Source organism: Olea europaea, chromosome 10, assembly GCF_002742605.1.
Source record: "Olea europaea var. sylvestris chromosome 10, O_europaea_v1, whole genome shotgun sequence".
Lineage (NCBI taxonomy): Eukaryota > Viridiplantae > Streptophyta > Magnoliopsida > Lamiales > Oleaceae > Olea > Olea europaea.
Window position 1 is genome coordinate 19,716,366 of NC_036246.1, and position 15,908 is coordinate 19,732,273.

The following is a 15,908-nucleotide window of genomic DNA, read 5'->3' on the forward strand; positions in this document are numbered from 1 at the left end:
GAGTCATTCCATCTTCAATCTTCAGATCTTCAAAGCCTTTATCAACAATAATCTAGAGCTTCATAGATTTCAGCAACACTTTCATATTGTGACTCCAATATTCATAATCTTCCTCATTGAAACGAGGAATAAGAGACACCAGATTACTTGGATTTGCCATTAATTTCATTTCCAAGTTATGTTGATGCTATTGTATTATGTGAACAATTTCTATAATTTTTTAATGCTCTGATACAATTTGAAGGCAAACATAATTGGAAATTATATTATCATAAATACTTGATCTTATTGCCTTAAAAAGTTATTGCATTCCAATTCATACATACAAGAGGGCATACGGAAACATATCAAAATAAATGTGGCTATTACACATCTAAGAAGACTCCTTAAATTACTCAAGAAACTTGACTGAAGTAAAGTTTAGTAAATGATTCTTAAATTCATTAGTGATCATTAATTTGGTTTATTTTCCAATACAAATGTAATTATATACTTTGAAGAAAATTGTAGTTGTCTTTGGGACAACTCATATCTAGCTCTTTACCTATTGATTTTGTGGAGGATTACAATATTGTTAAGAATGAAGAGGAAAGAGTTGGCAGTTTGCCGATTAACAAGGTGGCCAAGAATGACTTTCTTCAGTTTATTGATTCTCATGGCTTATGTGATCTTCCTTTCTTGGGAAGTAAATTTACTTAGTTTAGCAATCACAATGGGTCACTGATCCGAGAGAGACTTGATTATGCTCTCTCTAATCATGCTTAGTGTTAGGTCTATAAGTGTAACTAGCAATTCTGTAGACAAAATGGGCGTAATTGTATGTTTGTAAAAGTTAGGGACACAATTAAACATTCTTGTAAAAGTCAAGGGCTTAGGGTGTAATGTTTTATAGATGAGGTAAATTAGTGTTTGAGTCATTGAAGGAGTCTAAAATGTCCAAAAAGATCACATGAGATCATTGAAATGCAATTGGAAGTTTAAAGGATATCAAAGAGCCGCACAAGTTATGTTTCAAATTTTTCAGTCGTAACTTGCAACGTATTTTTTATAGAAAATATTGGAATTTGGATTAGGCTATTTCTAAAAGAATTGTAGCCCTTTGAGTTAGTTTCCAAGACAAGTTGAATTATCTCAATCGAACATCGGAAGAGAAGGTTATGATGAAAATTCGACGACTGCTCACTGTTGCTCAATTCTCACTGGCATTTCGCTCGAACAACTTTCCTATGTGGCAAAATCCCTAGTTCGCATTTTTGAAGTGTTTTTCTTGGCCTATACTACCTAGACACCTTCAAATATAAATACCTAAACCCTAGAATGAATTTTGAGAGGTTGCTACATTGTGCTAACATTGAATACACTTTCATGTCATCTTCAAGAGATCCAAGTCAAGATTCATTGGTGAGTTCAATATTTTCATCTTGTGATCCGGCAACCAATGATTTGGAAAACATCAAGGTTCATGAATCCAAAGCATCGTGTCTTCCTTAACCTGTTGAGGAAGTGACTCTCTCATTGGGGATTGAGAGGGGTGGATGTCAAGCGCAGTGAATCAGATAAGAACAGGCAATTCTTGGAATTCAACTTGGTGTTACAATCAGCTAAGGACTAGGAGGCTGTAGTGAACAGTAGATTGGGCTACAAGAGGTAGATCGGGAAGTCTAACAGGAGGCTAGATGTATCTATGGCAGTAACTTGTGAGACTGGAACAGCAGGTCTGATTGGGTACATAGTTTGGTATAACTTGTACTTGCTGAATTGGTATAGTGGATATTACTGATTTGGTCTAGAGTTTTTCGCACATTAGGTTTCTCCGTCGACAAACTGTGAGTTGCATTGATTTGTTTATTTTACATATTGCAAACAGGCAGATTAACATAGGATTAACTGGACTTGCATATTTAACCATCTAGACAACTAATTATAGTGACTTGTTGCTTTAGTTAGATTAATTCCGTAAGTAAGATCAAATTAGTTAAATTGTAATTTAGAACGTAAACTTGGTCACGCTAAAATTTTGAATTTGACATTGTATCACGTTAAACGAACTTTCTAGCATTCCATAGCTTTCTAGGTGACTTTTCAAGTGGTATCAAAGCCTGAATGCTTGTCCTGGCCTTATATAGTCTAAATGAGTATGTCATTGAATGTGCTACCCCATTTTGATGGGAATAATTATGCTTATTAGAAAGTGAGAATGAGGACAGTTTTGAAATCTATGGATGAGAGGATTTGGTTGAGTGTAATGAATGGATGGTCTACCCCTAAGACCATACTAGATGGTGTTTTTACCGCCACCCCATAGAAAATTAGTCTAAGGTTGAACTGGATAGATGCAATTAGAATAGTAAAGCCTTACATGCCCTATTTATGGATATTTCCGTCGAGGAATTTAGAAGAGTTTCCATGTGTAAGGTAGCAAAGGAGGTTTGGGATATTTTAGAAACCACACATAAAGGAACACAGGCGGTTAAGAATTCAAAACTGCAGATGCTAGCTACTAGGTCTGAAGAAATCAAGATGACAGATGATGAGATGTTTGATATATTCTACGCGAGCTTAAATGACATAGTGAATTCGTCCTTCAACCTAGGAGAGAAAATCCCCGAGACTAAGATAGTGAGAAAAATTCTTAGATCCTTACCTGAACGTTTCAAGCCTAAAATCACGGCTATTGATGAAAGTAAGGACATAGACACTATCAAGGTAAAGGAATTAGTTGGATCCCTTCAGACCTATGAACTGACCTTAGACAACCCAGCTAAGAAAAAGTCCAATGCCTTGAAATTCGTTAGGAATAACCATATGAAATCTTCTTATTCTGATTCACCCAACGATGAGGAGATGGCCTACCTCACTAAGAAATTTGAAAAATGTTTAGGAAGAAGAAGCTACAAGAAAAACCAAGAGGTGGCCCAAGTGAAGCTAGGAAAAAATATCATTCGGTTAGATGCCATAATTGTCAAGGTATAGGTCATGTGAAGAATGAGTGCCTAGTGCTAAGAGAGTTGGGGAGAAGGCTATGAATGCTATTCTCACTGATGATGAGTGTAGTTCGGACAATCAGAGTGAGAAATCTACTCATGAGGAGAGTGGAAAATACGTTACCTTCGTTGTTAGGGTTAAGAGTGGATCCAAACAGAGGAGTGTCAGAGTTGATAACTTAGATAGTGGTTAGATTTTGGAGATAAATCTGTGAGTGATGAAGATATCGAAGAGGCCTATGAGAAAATGTATCAGGAGAGCCTTAAAATTCTCATTAAAAATAAGGCTCTAAATACGACTGTTCAGGAGCTTTAACTAGAAAAAGCTAAGTTAAAGGCATATGTTAAGGAGTCTTCCACTGTCCAAAGTGAGCTTAAGTCAATGAATGAAGCCTTAGAGTCTCAAGTTAAGAATCTCACCTGTGAGCTTGAGAGGTCCTCTAGAAAAGTCAGCGAGTTAACCACTATGAACGAGACTTCACAAATCCAGGTAGTGAACCTTGTGAGCAATTTAGAGAATTCGAAGTCTCAACTTCTTGCCTTCACTAGTGGTTCGTCAAAGTTAGATAATCTTCTAGGAATAGGCAAGCCAGTTGGAAACAGGGGATGTCTAGGATATAAGAGTAAAAGTCATGATGTTGCTAGAACTTCCAAGACCACATTTGTCCCTGCTACTTATAGCCTAAACATGTACCTAACCTCAAACCTAAGGTTAAGGAATCTATAGGACAGAGGTCTACCAGACAACATAGGGCCCGTCGACCTAGGAGCAGACATTAGCATTCACATAACACAGGTCCTAGGTTTATCCCTACATGCTATCACTATGGTGAGTTAGGTCACATCCGCCCTAGATGTCATCAGTACCTGAACAATTTCAAAAAAAAAAAAATCAGGTATCTGCTAGTCAGATTGGATTACTTGCTGATCAAGTGAATTGTTTGACCAAGTTGGTGACACAATTTTCTGAGAACTGTTATCCCACTATTTAAGAAAAAGAGCACTTATATATCTAACTGATTAGGTAGTTTTTGATGCATACCTATTCTTAATTGTCACATGATGATTCCATGCATCACTTGTATGTGTTTATGTTTCTTTTTTTTTTCTTTTTTCTTTTTTTTCTTTTTTTTCTTTTTGTTTTTGTTCATGCATATGCATTTTTCTTCTATTTGTTTTTGGCACATGCATATTTAGTTTTGTCTTTGTGTGCTTGAATTTAGTTTCTTTTGTGTGTGAAGCATTCATTTTAGGAAAAATGAAAAAATTTTGTAAAAGACAAAAATAGTTGGTTATGGAAATGTCTACAGCATGACATATGATTCTTGAACTTGTTGGTTGTGATCATACGTGAACAAAAATTGATAAGCTGTAGAATAATTTCCATTACTTGTTTAGGTCTGTTTGGATTAATTGGTATAAGTGTCTAAATATACCATCTACACTGTACACACTATGAATTTGTTAGTGGGACTCTACCGCGTGTGTGAGATTTGGGATGACTGTCATATGTTAATAGGGTGACTTGAACATGAATTGACAAATATTTAGTAGACCTAATCCCGAAAATAATCTCCGTATGAAAATAAGCTCATATTTTAATGTTCTTCTTCGGGGCCTATTTGACTCGTGTAATTAAGCCTACGAGGTCTCTTAAAACCTAGTACCTATGGTCAACTAACTTAGGTTAGCCGGCCTAAAGCTGGCTACAGGGGTCATTTTAGTCACCTAATGAAGAAGAATCTGCACTTAAGATAAAAAAAAATAATAATAATAATAAGTGAGCTTGAAAAATATGAAAAATGTGAAAATTTGATGAGTTGAAATTGTGAAAATTTGAAAAATATAAATGCTCAAAGTAAGGGGGAGAAAAAAAAAAGTAATTAGTATAGGTCCTACTACACGTTATAAGGTTTGTCTTTCATTAGTAGGAGAATACACCAATTGGCAATGATTACTATATCTCTTCTCACAAAATTAAGGTTTGGAGTCATGTTTGCATTGGATTAGTGATACTTTACACACATAAGTCATTTGTACTACTTACTCCATTCTGGTCTAAACTGTATATGTGGGGAGGTCTATGAGTTATTGATTTGACCTTTGTATGCTATCAACTGCATTTTTGAGTTATTGTGTGTTATTTGCTCAGCTTGTTCTTGATATGATTTCCTTCAACATTTGTGACAAAAAGGGGGAGAGAAAAGTGTAGCTGAGGAGAGAAAAACATGTAAACGAGTATACACATAGGGGGAGAGCTAATTGAGGGGGAGAAAAACAGGCAAAAGAGTATTCACATAGGAGGAGAGCTATTGCATTTGCATGTGCACGTGATTTCACTGATTGACATTACATGCATTTTGCATTGCTATGTCTAAGATTTGTTAGGGAGAGACATATATACATTAATTTACTGTATTACATTTATAAGAGTTCATAGTAAGCGGGAGCGTTGCATTGCATTTCATATCACATCCATCTGTTTGAGCTTTGATGTTTAATGAGGTTGGTGTTTTGATTGGCATCAATATCACGTCTCAAACTAGCATGTTGATGTGTTTATGATTGAATGCTTTAATGTTTATATTTCATGTGTCACATGCTTTTATACTGGGTATATGGGTTTGTAGATTTCAGGAAACAGGTACAAGGAATGCAAGACTCAGTGATTGAGTTTATTGGGTAGAATAGATTGTGTCTAGAGTCCTGACTTATATTTTGACTTATTGTGTATGATTTTGTCATAGAATGCCAAATGAGGAGTTTGTTAGGTCTATAAGTGTAATTGGCAATTCTGTAGACAAAATGGGTGTAATTGTATGTTTGTAAAAGTTAGGGTGTTACAACTTAATTTTTATAGTCAAAAATTCAAATGTTGACTAGTCAAGGTCAAAGTCAATTAAGGACTAAAGTGAAATTAAATATTTTATTGGGGTTTATTTTATAATTGGCAATATATGAGGATTAAATTTGATACAATTTAAAGTTGGGAATTTACTTATACATTTTTGGAAGTTCAGGATTAAATGTGATATGAAAAGGGAGTTGAAGGACTTCCTTTACAATTTTGAGCCAGTGGACCTTTATATTACTAGAATTGACCATTTTCTCCCAAAACACACACTCACACACTACAAAAAGGGGGCAGAGAGTTGAAAAGGCCTAGAAAGAGAGAAAAACTAAGGAAAAGGGGAAGAAAAAAGAGAAAGAATGAAGAAAAGAAGAAAAGGGAAGAAGAAGAAGAAGAAGAAGAAGCGAGGTAAGGTTAATCTCTTCAAATTTGGGTTTAATTTTTCCATTTGTTTCAAGTGATAAAGTATGATTTATGTTAAAATTCTAAAGTTTTAACTTGTAGTAAAAATGTTCAAATTTAGGTGAGATAAGTACGAATTGGAGCTCAAGCTTGGGGATTATTTCATTTCCAATTTTAACAAGGTTAGGAATATTATTTTTAGCAAACCCTAGAAATTTCATTTGGGATTTTTGGATTAAGTAGTATTTGTGGAAATGATGGTGATTTGGAAATAATTATTTGGAAGTATGAATTTATGGAACAAGAGAAAATTTTAATTGGTTGAATTATAGCAACTAGTTGTCACTAGAATGAAGTGGGTTGTCACAGTAATGCATGGAATGAAGATTATGTTGATGAAATAGTTATTAATCATGGATTAGGAAGTGTAATTAGTACCAATGGATCAAAGGAAAAGTTAGGAAACTTATTCAAGTATCGAGAAATTTAATTTAAGTACTGTCATTAGATATTAAAGGTTTCTTGTTTTGATAGTGGATAAATTGGTTATTAATATCGTATTTCAGATGGTGACTAGGAGATTGAAAACGTTTATCAGGCAGTCTAGCTTGTAGCTCATACTTTGTGAGTGGATATAAACTTATTTTTCAGAAATTAGTATTTATAAAATTTATATTAGTTCAGAAAAATTATTATTTCATACAGTTGATTTTATAGCATGATTTTCATAATAAAGTGGATTTATAATCAGTTGTTCTTTTTAATGTTTGATTCAGTTCATTTAAATTATTTGATTAGCATGTTATATGAGTATTAAATATTTTAGTATAATTAAAGTTATTTTTAAAACCATCAGAAAGTACCTAGGTGATTTTACCCTAATCTGCACTGGTGTGAATGTGTTTCCACAGTATATGATCAGTTATGGTGATTTTACCCGCTCTGCACTATTGTGAATGTGTTTCCATAATGTATTATCAGATTATCAGATGTGAATGAACTTGCCTTGTACATCGAGATTACTCTGTACATGAGTAAAGCTGAATTATAGGGTACCTTTCTGGTGTGATTTTTTAGTATTTCTACAGCTTATCAGTTTTCAAATTATAAAATTCAATTAATTCAGTTTTCAGAATAAAGCTTTCAGCTTATAGTATTGAGCAGCAGCAATATTTCATAGATTTTCATGGATATCAGATTATTTATAGTCATTATGTTATCCAGTTGCTTTTCTAGAATTAAGAACAAAGAATTTTATGATACGATCATGTTTAGTTTTTAAAGTGTACTAGATTCCGAATTTCTCAAAGATTTAATAAAGTTATAATTTTTAGAAAGTGTGCATAAATGGAAAAGTTTACTTATTTGCAAACTATCCGCTCACTGAGTTACAAACTTATATATTTTGTCATATTTTTCCTATCAGGAGACCGTTGATTTTGAGATACTTGGAAAAGCATGCTGAAGTGAAAGAGATCATTTCTTAGTATGTAATGTATAGTTGGGGACTCATGTTTACTAAATACTGTCTAATCTTTTGTTTGATGTGCATTTTGTAGAAGGGTTTATAATTGATGTAATGCTTGTTTGTAGACATGATGCTGATGTAGAAGTACTCAATCGAGTTTAGTTGTATTTTGTTTTAGTCGTGGTGGTATTAGTTGAAGTGGTGGTTTCCAAAACTTTTGGTTTGAATGTCTATTTGAGGTTTTGTTGATTTTTTAGGTTGGTTTTTTCCATGTTTAAGGAGAAACTCGGTCAAAATTTTAATAGAAATATGTCACAGTCAAAGTAGGTCAAGTTTGCATTGGTGGTGGGTCCGACATTTAGCTGGTATCTACCATCGGCTCACGACACGTGTCGAGTCAAATAGGTTGAATCGGGACGGGCCGTGTCATAGGGACTCAATTGAATATGGAGTTTGGTATAACTTGTACATGCTGAATTGGTATAATGGATATCACTGGCTTGGTCCCGGAGAGTTTTCCACATTGGGTTTCTCCTTTAACAAACTGTGAATTGTGTTGATTTGTTTATTTTACATATTGCAAACCGACAATCCAACATAGGATTAACTGTGCTTGTACGTTTAACCACCTAGACAACTAATTAAAGTAACTCGTTACTTTAGTTAGATTAATTCTGCACATAAGGTCAAATTAGTTAAATTGTAATCTAGAATGTAAAATTGGTAACGCTAAAATTTTAAATTTGACATTGTATCGCGTTAAACGAACTTTCTAGCGTTCCATAGCGTTCTAGGTGACTTTTCAAGTGGTATCAGAGCATTCTAGAGTTTTCACTTAGTTTGATCAATTCCCTAATAGTAGAGAGATTTCATTCAGATCATGCTCTGTTGCTCTTCCAGTTGGTTGATCCTCAGCTCAGCTTACCTTCTTCTTTTCATTTTTAGTGTATGTGGCTTCAACATCCTTTATTTCATCACGTGATTGCTGAATCTTGAAATTGAGATTGTCATTTAAGCGGTTTGCAATAGCTGGCTTTTAAGCTTAAAAGGCTCAAGGGGATCTTAAGTGCTAGAACAAAGTGGTGTTTGGTGATATTTTCTAGCAACTTAATGACACTAGTGATAAGATTCTTTTTCATGAAAATCAGCTGATTTTGGACGCCTCAATTGCTAAGGAACTCGCAGAGTTAAAACGTACTTATGACCATCAACTTTTTCAAGAAGAGATCTATAGAAAGCAATAAAGTTAGGTCAAATGGCATAATAAGGGTGATCATAATACTACATTTTTTCATTCAATGGCCCATCAAAATCATCAAAAAATGCATGTTAGTAAAATTTAGGTCCTTCTAGTAATCTCACAGACACAATAAATTATAGGACCAGCTGCTGATTTTTTTTTAAAAGCCATCTGACTAGTGAAATGGAGAGTGGTCGTGATTTATCTCCCATGCTCTCTCTTGCACCTAGCTTAGTTAATAGTGAGGATAACGATATACTCCGTTCTGTGGTTTCGAAACATGAAGAATATTATGCTGTTAAAGGCATTCTTGAGAATTCGGCACAAGGTCCTGATGGCTTTTCTTCATCCTTATATATTCATGCTTAGACTATTATTTCTGATGATCTTATTACAGCAGTCCGTGAATTTTTTGCAGGGGCTCTTTTTTCAGATGGATTGGGTACTCCATCATCTCGCTATCCCAAAGAAAGACAAGCCTAACAATTTATTTATTTATTTTATATTAGGCATATAAGTATTTGTCAAGTGCATTACAAAATTATTGCCATGATTATGGCCAATCGTTTGTCTGCGGTGCTTCCTAGAATTATTTCTTTGAATCAAGGTGGCTTTGTTGCGAGTCATTTGATTTCGGAAAACATTGCTCTAGCTCAGGAATTAGCCCAACATTTAAGCAAGCACTCATGTATGGCTAAGGCTTTTAATCGTGTGGAATGGGACTACTTGTTGGCTATTTTGAGAGCATTTGGTTTTGTTGATAGTTGGATCTCTCTTATTCGTAATGCTATTTCTTCCATTAAATTTTCAGTAAAAATTATTGGTGAACAAGTTGGTTTCTTTGCATCTTCTCAGGGTCCTCGATAAGGGAATCCTCTATCTCCTTTATTGTTCATTTTGAGTGAGGAGCATTTATCAAGGGGATTCTAGAATTTATTAAGGGAAGAAAAAACATTTCCTCATCAGGTTCTTGAAAACTGGTTTCACATCTATTTTACGGTGATGATTTTCTAGTGTTCACTAATGGGTCTCAAGGCTCTCTCAAGGTGTTGATGGAATTCTTACATTCTTATGAATATGTTTCTAGTCAGGTCATGAATACTCAGAAAACCTCTTTCATGGTTTGAAGAAAAAATATTTTCTCGTTGGAGGATTATTACTTCTCTTACTAACTTTCGAGAGAGCTCTCTTCCTTAATTTATTTAGGGGCCCCTCTATTTTATGGTCATTGCACTTCTTCGTTATTTGCTTTGATGGTTGACAAAGTTCGTGAGAAGGTTGCAGGCCTTTTTTCTAGGGGAGGTAAATTTACTCTTCTTTGATCGGTGTTAGCCTCTATCCCTATCTATTTAATATCAGTGATACACCCAAAATAAAGTGGTTCGTGAACTTCATCAGCTCTTTGCTAATTTTTTTTGGGGTGATAATGCAGGAAAGTACAAATATCATTGGATTGCTTGGAAGAAAATCCGTTTTCCTATTGATGAAAGGGGATTGGGTATCCAGAGCTTATTTGATGTTTTTGACTCACTCCAATGTATAATGCCATGGAGAGTTTTAACAAGCGATTCTTTATGGGCTTCATTCACACGGCATAAATATTTGATTGTAAATTTTAACATGAGCTGTTACTCACTTGGTCTTGGTTCATCTCTCTATTAGCGTAATTTAAGTGTACGTTTTCCTTTTATTCACGACTAAAGTAGGTGGAGGGTCGCCGAAGGGAATAACTCATTTTGTATGCAAACTGGTCAGGTTTTGTATCTCTATATGACCAAATCTGGTTGGTTAATGAGCCAAGGTTAATATTGAAAGATGTTTGTGTAGAGGATGCTTGGAATATTGATCTCCTTCATAGACTCGGGGACGACAATTTGGGGACTTACATGAATACTTTGGCTATTCGCTTAAAGCAAGTGCCGGATAAACTTATTTGGTGTCCAACTTCATCAGGATTGTTCTCTACTAATACGGCTTAGTGTTCTCTACTAATACGGCTTAGAATCTTTTACATGAGACCGAGGACAAACTTCATCTCTTCAAATTGATTTGGAATAATTTGCTCTTGGTGAAAATCTCAGTTTTCTTTTGGTGAGTTTGGTATGGTATAATACCAATGGATGGTGTTATTAGAAGTTGTGCTTGGACTCATTTTCCTAACATTTTTGGGGCTCAAATTGTTTTTGCTAATTCATGGCATGCGGTTCTTGTTAATTGGTTGCACCAATTTGATGGTTCTTCGCAACTTAACCAACTTGCTCTTTTAACCTCCGCACTAATTGCTTGGGAGCTTTGGCTTGCACTCAATGAGGCTAGATACAATGGAGGTTTGGTCAACGGTGATAAAATTTGCTACAAAGTAAAACTCTAGTTAGTTGAATTAAGTCCATTTCTCCGTCCATCACATGCTACTTCTATTGCCTTGGTATGGCTAAAACTCCTTTGACTACTAAAACCATCTCCTTGTTTGAGGGTACCATCCCCCTTGTGGTATTCTTAAACTTAATATTGATGGTTCTAGTTGTGGCAATTCTAGTAGAGCTGGTTATGGTGCGGTGCTTAGAGATTTGGAACAACAATTTGTTTTTGGCTTCACTCATTCTTTTGGGTGGCTACTAATTCCATTGTGGAAGCAATGGATTTGAAACTGGGTTTGTATTATTGTTATCTTCTGGGGGTTTCATCGGTATGGGTTGAAATCGATTCTCAAGTAGTTTGTCATTGGTTTAATAGGCTGGGTATTATTCCTTGGTCTCTTCAACATGTTTGGGAGGACATTGTTGATCTGCAGACTTCATTGATTTAAAAGTCACCCATGTTTTTAGAGAGGCGAGTTTGGTTGTTGACCCTTTGTCCAAGATGGGTATAGCTGGGTACTCTCAATTTTCTACTTATAATAGAGACTTCACTAAGACTATGATTGCTTGTTTTGCTTAAGATTCTAGTGGTTGTACTTCATTTCGATTTCATTGATTGTGTTGTTTTGAGCTTTATTACTTCAAATATTTGTAACCACGATTTTACTTTGCCATAAATGAGGGCTTATCAATAAAGTTAAGGAGGCACTGTACTTTTTTCTTTTTTTTCTTTTTTGTTAAACTCATTTGTAGTCAAAACTGATTCATCAATATTCATAATTTTAATTTGAATAATATTCTTCAAAGTTTTCTCTCTTATTAGGAGAAATGTCAAATATCACATCTTGTAATTCGATATCCACCCAAAATTTCACTTATGAACAAGTACCCTTTAGACTGTAATGTGTATCTCATAGATATACATCTCGTTTTTAATAGACTCTTTTTCTCAAACTCATTATCAAGAACTTACATAGCCTACTATGAATCTATGACAATCCATATTTGGTTATCTATATGTCCAAAGTTTATATATTCTGAAGGTACTTACATTGAAAAAAACTCCATTAAATGATAGGTTGCACTTAACCAACACTCTTTCCAAAAATAAAACACGCAAATTAAACTACATTATCTTAAGCCTCACCATAATCAGCAATATTCTATTCATTCTACCCAATAGACTATATAATTATTGGTAATCAAAGAATAGTCAATCCAGTAAGAATTTATTTTTCATTACATTTATAGATTGATTCACGTATTTCATTTGTGCTTCTGATTTTCATAAGTTGAAGAAATTGTACAAATTTAGATTTTTCGAAAGTGGAGTAAAAATTCAGATAAAGAATGAATTAAAAAATCTTTGTGTGGTGAATCATCTTGTATCTCAAAGATCCAAAATATATAATTTTTTGTACTTCAATGGTCCTAATCCCGATCCCGATAAAAAAACGGGATTATTAATCATAACCCAAGTGCCAAATTTGGTGATTTTTTATGCCAAAATAGTGTTCTTAGGTGCCTTTCAATTTTAGTGATATTTTCAATACAAATTTCACCATTTTTTTGCCGTATTTTCCCTCTTTATTTCTAGACAATAACTATTGGAGGTTGTAAGGGAGTTAGGGGTGGTTATAAGGAGTTGTAAGTTTGAATTTCAAGTTCAAACTACTCCCTCTAATTCTGTTAATATCTCATGAGTTGGTCCATCCCATTTGGACGATCCACGATCCATATTTTCTAGCAACAGTTAATGCTCTTAATCATCTTAATCGAATCGACTATGATAGATGAAATGGTAGTTTATTTTATGATTTAGTTGGGATCTTGTCTCCACTGTGCTATCTTCCGCTCCACTTGCACTGTTTATTAAATAGTAGAATAAGCTAAAAATCTCATTTTTATCCGGACCAAGCACACACGTTATTTGAAAACACAAGTTGAAAGCTTATGTCATTTTACTGATGTGTATATATATGGTACACGTGTAATTTTTTATTGGTTCGGCTGCTAACGAGACAACAAAATGGAACATCACATTCATAAGGCGTTTAATTTAAGGGGTTGTTTGACAGTTTTTAACTATAAGAATTAGTATTGGGGACTGTTTGATAGTTTTGAATAAAACAAATTGATATAATTGATAAAAATTGATAAAAATATGTAGTTAAGCAATTAATAAAAGTTGTAGATCATACGAAATGTACGAAATGTGTTGTTAACACTAAATTTATATTTCAAATTATTCAGAAATTCTTAATATAAAGTAAATTCACAAGGTAGTTATCATATTAATTTTAAATATTGGATTGAATTGTTAGGCATAATTGCAAACAAACAATAATTTTATTGAATAATACAAAGTGATAGGTCCACAATAAATTTATTGATCTTATACTAGTGCCCAAAAGTAAAGAAACTGAATAATATCCAAACAGAATAACAAATATAAAATTGAAATGCAGGAAAAATGGAATCATAGTCTATTGTGAATAGTCCTCATCCTATTCATTCCTTAAATAAGTAAGGCCGCTCCAATGGACAGCAGAACTGGCAAGAAACTTGCGAACACAGACATTGATGAAGAATCATATGGTGGAGGAGGGGTGCCAGCAGGGGATGTTGCCGAAGCCGGAGGTCTACCAGCATTTGGAGTTGAAGATGGAGTAGGAGCACATGCATCTGGCTGAGTTGAGGTGGGAGAAGGGGTTGTTGGGGTGGTTGGTGGGCTGGAAGTGGGCGGATTGGCTCCTGGCGTGCCTGAGACTGTTATGGCTAGCTTCTGGCCCATTTGGCAGTGGCTGCCGAAGGTGCAAATGTAGTAGTGCTCCCCTGCAGAGTCGAGAGTTACGTTTGCCGGTCCAGTTGTGATGGCACTGCCTATGGCATTGTCGTCGCTGCATGCATCATAGGAGGATTTTGGTACTTGTAGTAGGTCGTGTTGGTTGGTCATGAAGTTAAACACTGAGAAAGTGTGGATACAGAAATATTACAATGTTGTAGAGTACTAATCAGCTAGAATTATAATGATATTTGGGGAGGGATAAGATGCTTTTTATTGTGTTAGAATCAAAATATTGTACATATCGCACAAACGAGCATACTTACAAAAATGAAAATGTAAAAATTGGCATATTAATGCCAACCCGTGCTAATTACTATTATCATACTTTGCATATGAGATTTTGGACTACTTTTCTTAATAAAATTAACAAAAATGAATTAATTACCCAAGATGTCGCCGACCATGAAGGTTTTGCCAGAAACCCAGTTGGCATATGAGACTGAGCTATTTGGAGGTATGTCCCAACCTACGCTATCTCCAACAATATGCACAGTTTGAGCACCTATGTACTGCACCATAGCTGCAAAAATAGCACCAAACACAATCATACTTGCATAACTGTTCATCTCTCTCAAACTCCTTTTTTTCAGAGCTCGAAATGTATTTTTGTACTTAATGTGAAAATCTACTTGTGATTATTGCAATGCCGTTCATATGCTAGCTATTTATAGTAAAGGTCTTAAGGCGTGAGGGGAAGGAAATTAAGTGCCTGAGCTTTCAGCAAGACTTGAATGGTAAGCTTTGGCTCCGCTTCATTTATTTTCACATTTGAAAATTCCGAAACTAGAAGCAGTCGCAAGAGAAAAGACTCAGTCAACTATATATATATATATATATATATATTCCATAATGCCACATTACGTAGAAATTTCTCCGTAATGCTTCCAGAATCAAGAATTTTGGGTTTCTAATTTGACTTTGTTTTCGTTCCTTTCTATTTCTAGTTTAAGTACGTACATACATTTACACATGACTTGAATATTCCACTTTTCCAAGATGCTTCGACGTAGTTACTTTTCTGCTACATAAATAAAACAAGTGCTGCATAGGTCGTAATTCTTACAAGTGGTACTCAAGAAATATTGCAAACGTCCTCAGCAAACTAAGGGGAAATTATCAAAAATGTCACTTTTTTTAAAAAAAAAAAATGCACAAAAAATTTGCATGTGCCTCTAATTTTATCAAAAATGTCACTTTTTGTGGGAAATGTCCAACTTGCTCTTCATTTCTCCTTTTTAGAAGCATTTAATGCTAGCTTTCCAATCCAATTAATGTTATGATTTGATTAGTTAAATTTATATATTATAATCATGGATGTATTAAATTTATATATTATAATAATTGGATATATGTATATTCTATTGTATAATATGAATTTACTTTTAAAAAAAGGATAAAAGAAGGAAAAAACCATATTCTAACATCAAACAAATATCTTCTTCAACAAATCCTCACTTCATCCATCTTCTTCATTATTTGATCAAGAAGACATTACTATTGGATTCATCATACATTTTGAGAGGCTAGTTATTACGAATTGTTTATATTTTTATCGAATAACTTACTCTTTTTTAAATGTTAAAAATAACATGATCATCAAAATGAAGAATGCTTTTGAAACTCTTATTAATCATGATGTTCTTGATTTTTGAAATATTTTTGAAGGTAAAAGATACAAAAAAAAAGAAATTCCAAAAAGATTTAGGCAAATGTTAAGTATTACATTCCATATTTAATGGAACATTCAGTCATTTATTT

At 34.2% G+C, this 15,908-nt stretch overlaps 2 protein-coding genes across 2 annotated transcripts; one reads left to right on the forward strand and one right to left on the reverse strand.

The window, feature by feature from the left end:
* The first annotated feature begins 9,500 nt into the window (after positions 1-9,500).
* On the forward strand, positions 9,501-10,072 carry LOC111400382. The gene is made up of 2 exons (XM_023027798.1): positions 9,501-9,801; positions 9,960-10,072. Exons 1-2 carry the CDS (start codon positions 9,501-9,503, stop codon positions 10,070-10,072), a joined length of 414 nt encoding a protein of 137 aa, XP_022883566.1.
* A 3,597-nt stretch (positions 10,073-13,669) lies between these two features.
* On the reverse strand, positions 13,670-14,782 carry LOC111401442 (cucumber peeling cupredoxin-like). The gene is made up of 2 exons (XM_023029176.1): positions 14,536-14,782; positions 13,670-14,269 (listed from the first exon to the last, which is right to left on the reverse strand). Exons 1-2 carry the CDS (start codon positions 14,714-14,716, stop codon positions 13,821-13,823), a joined length of 630 nt encoding a protein of 209 aa, XP_022884944.1. The 5' UTR covers positions 14,717-14,782; the 3' UTR covers positions 13,670-13,820.
* Positions 14,783-15,908: the final 1,126 nt, after the last annotated feature.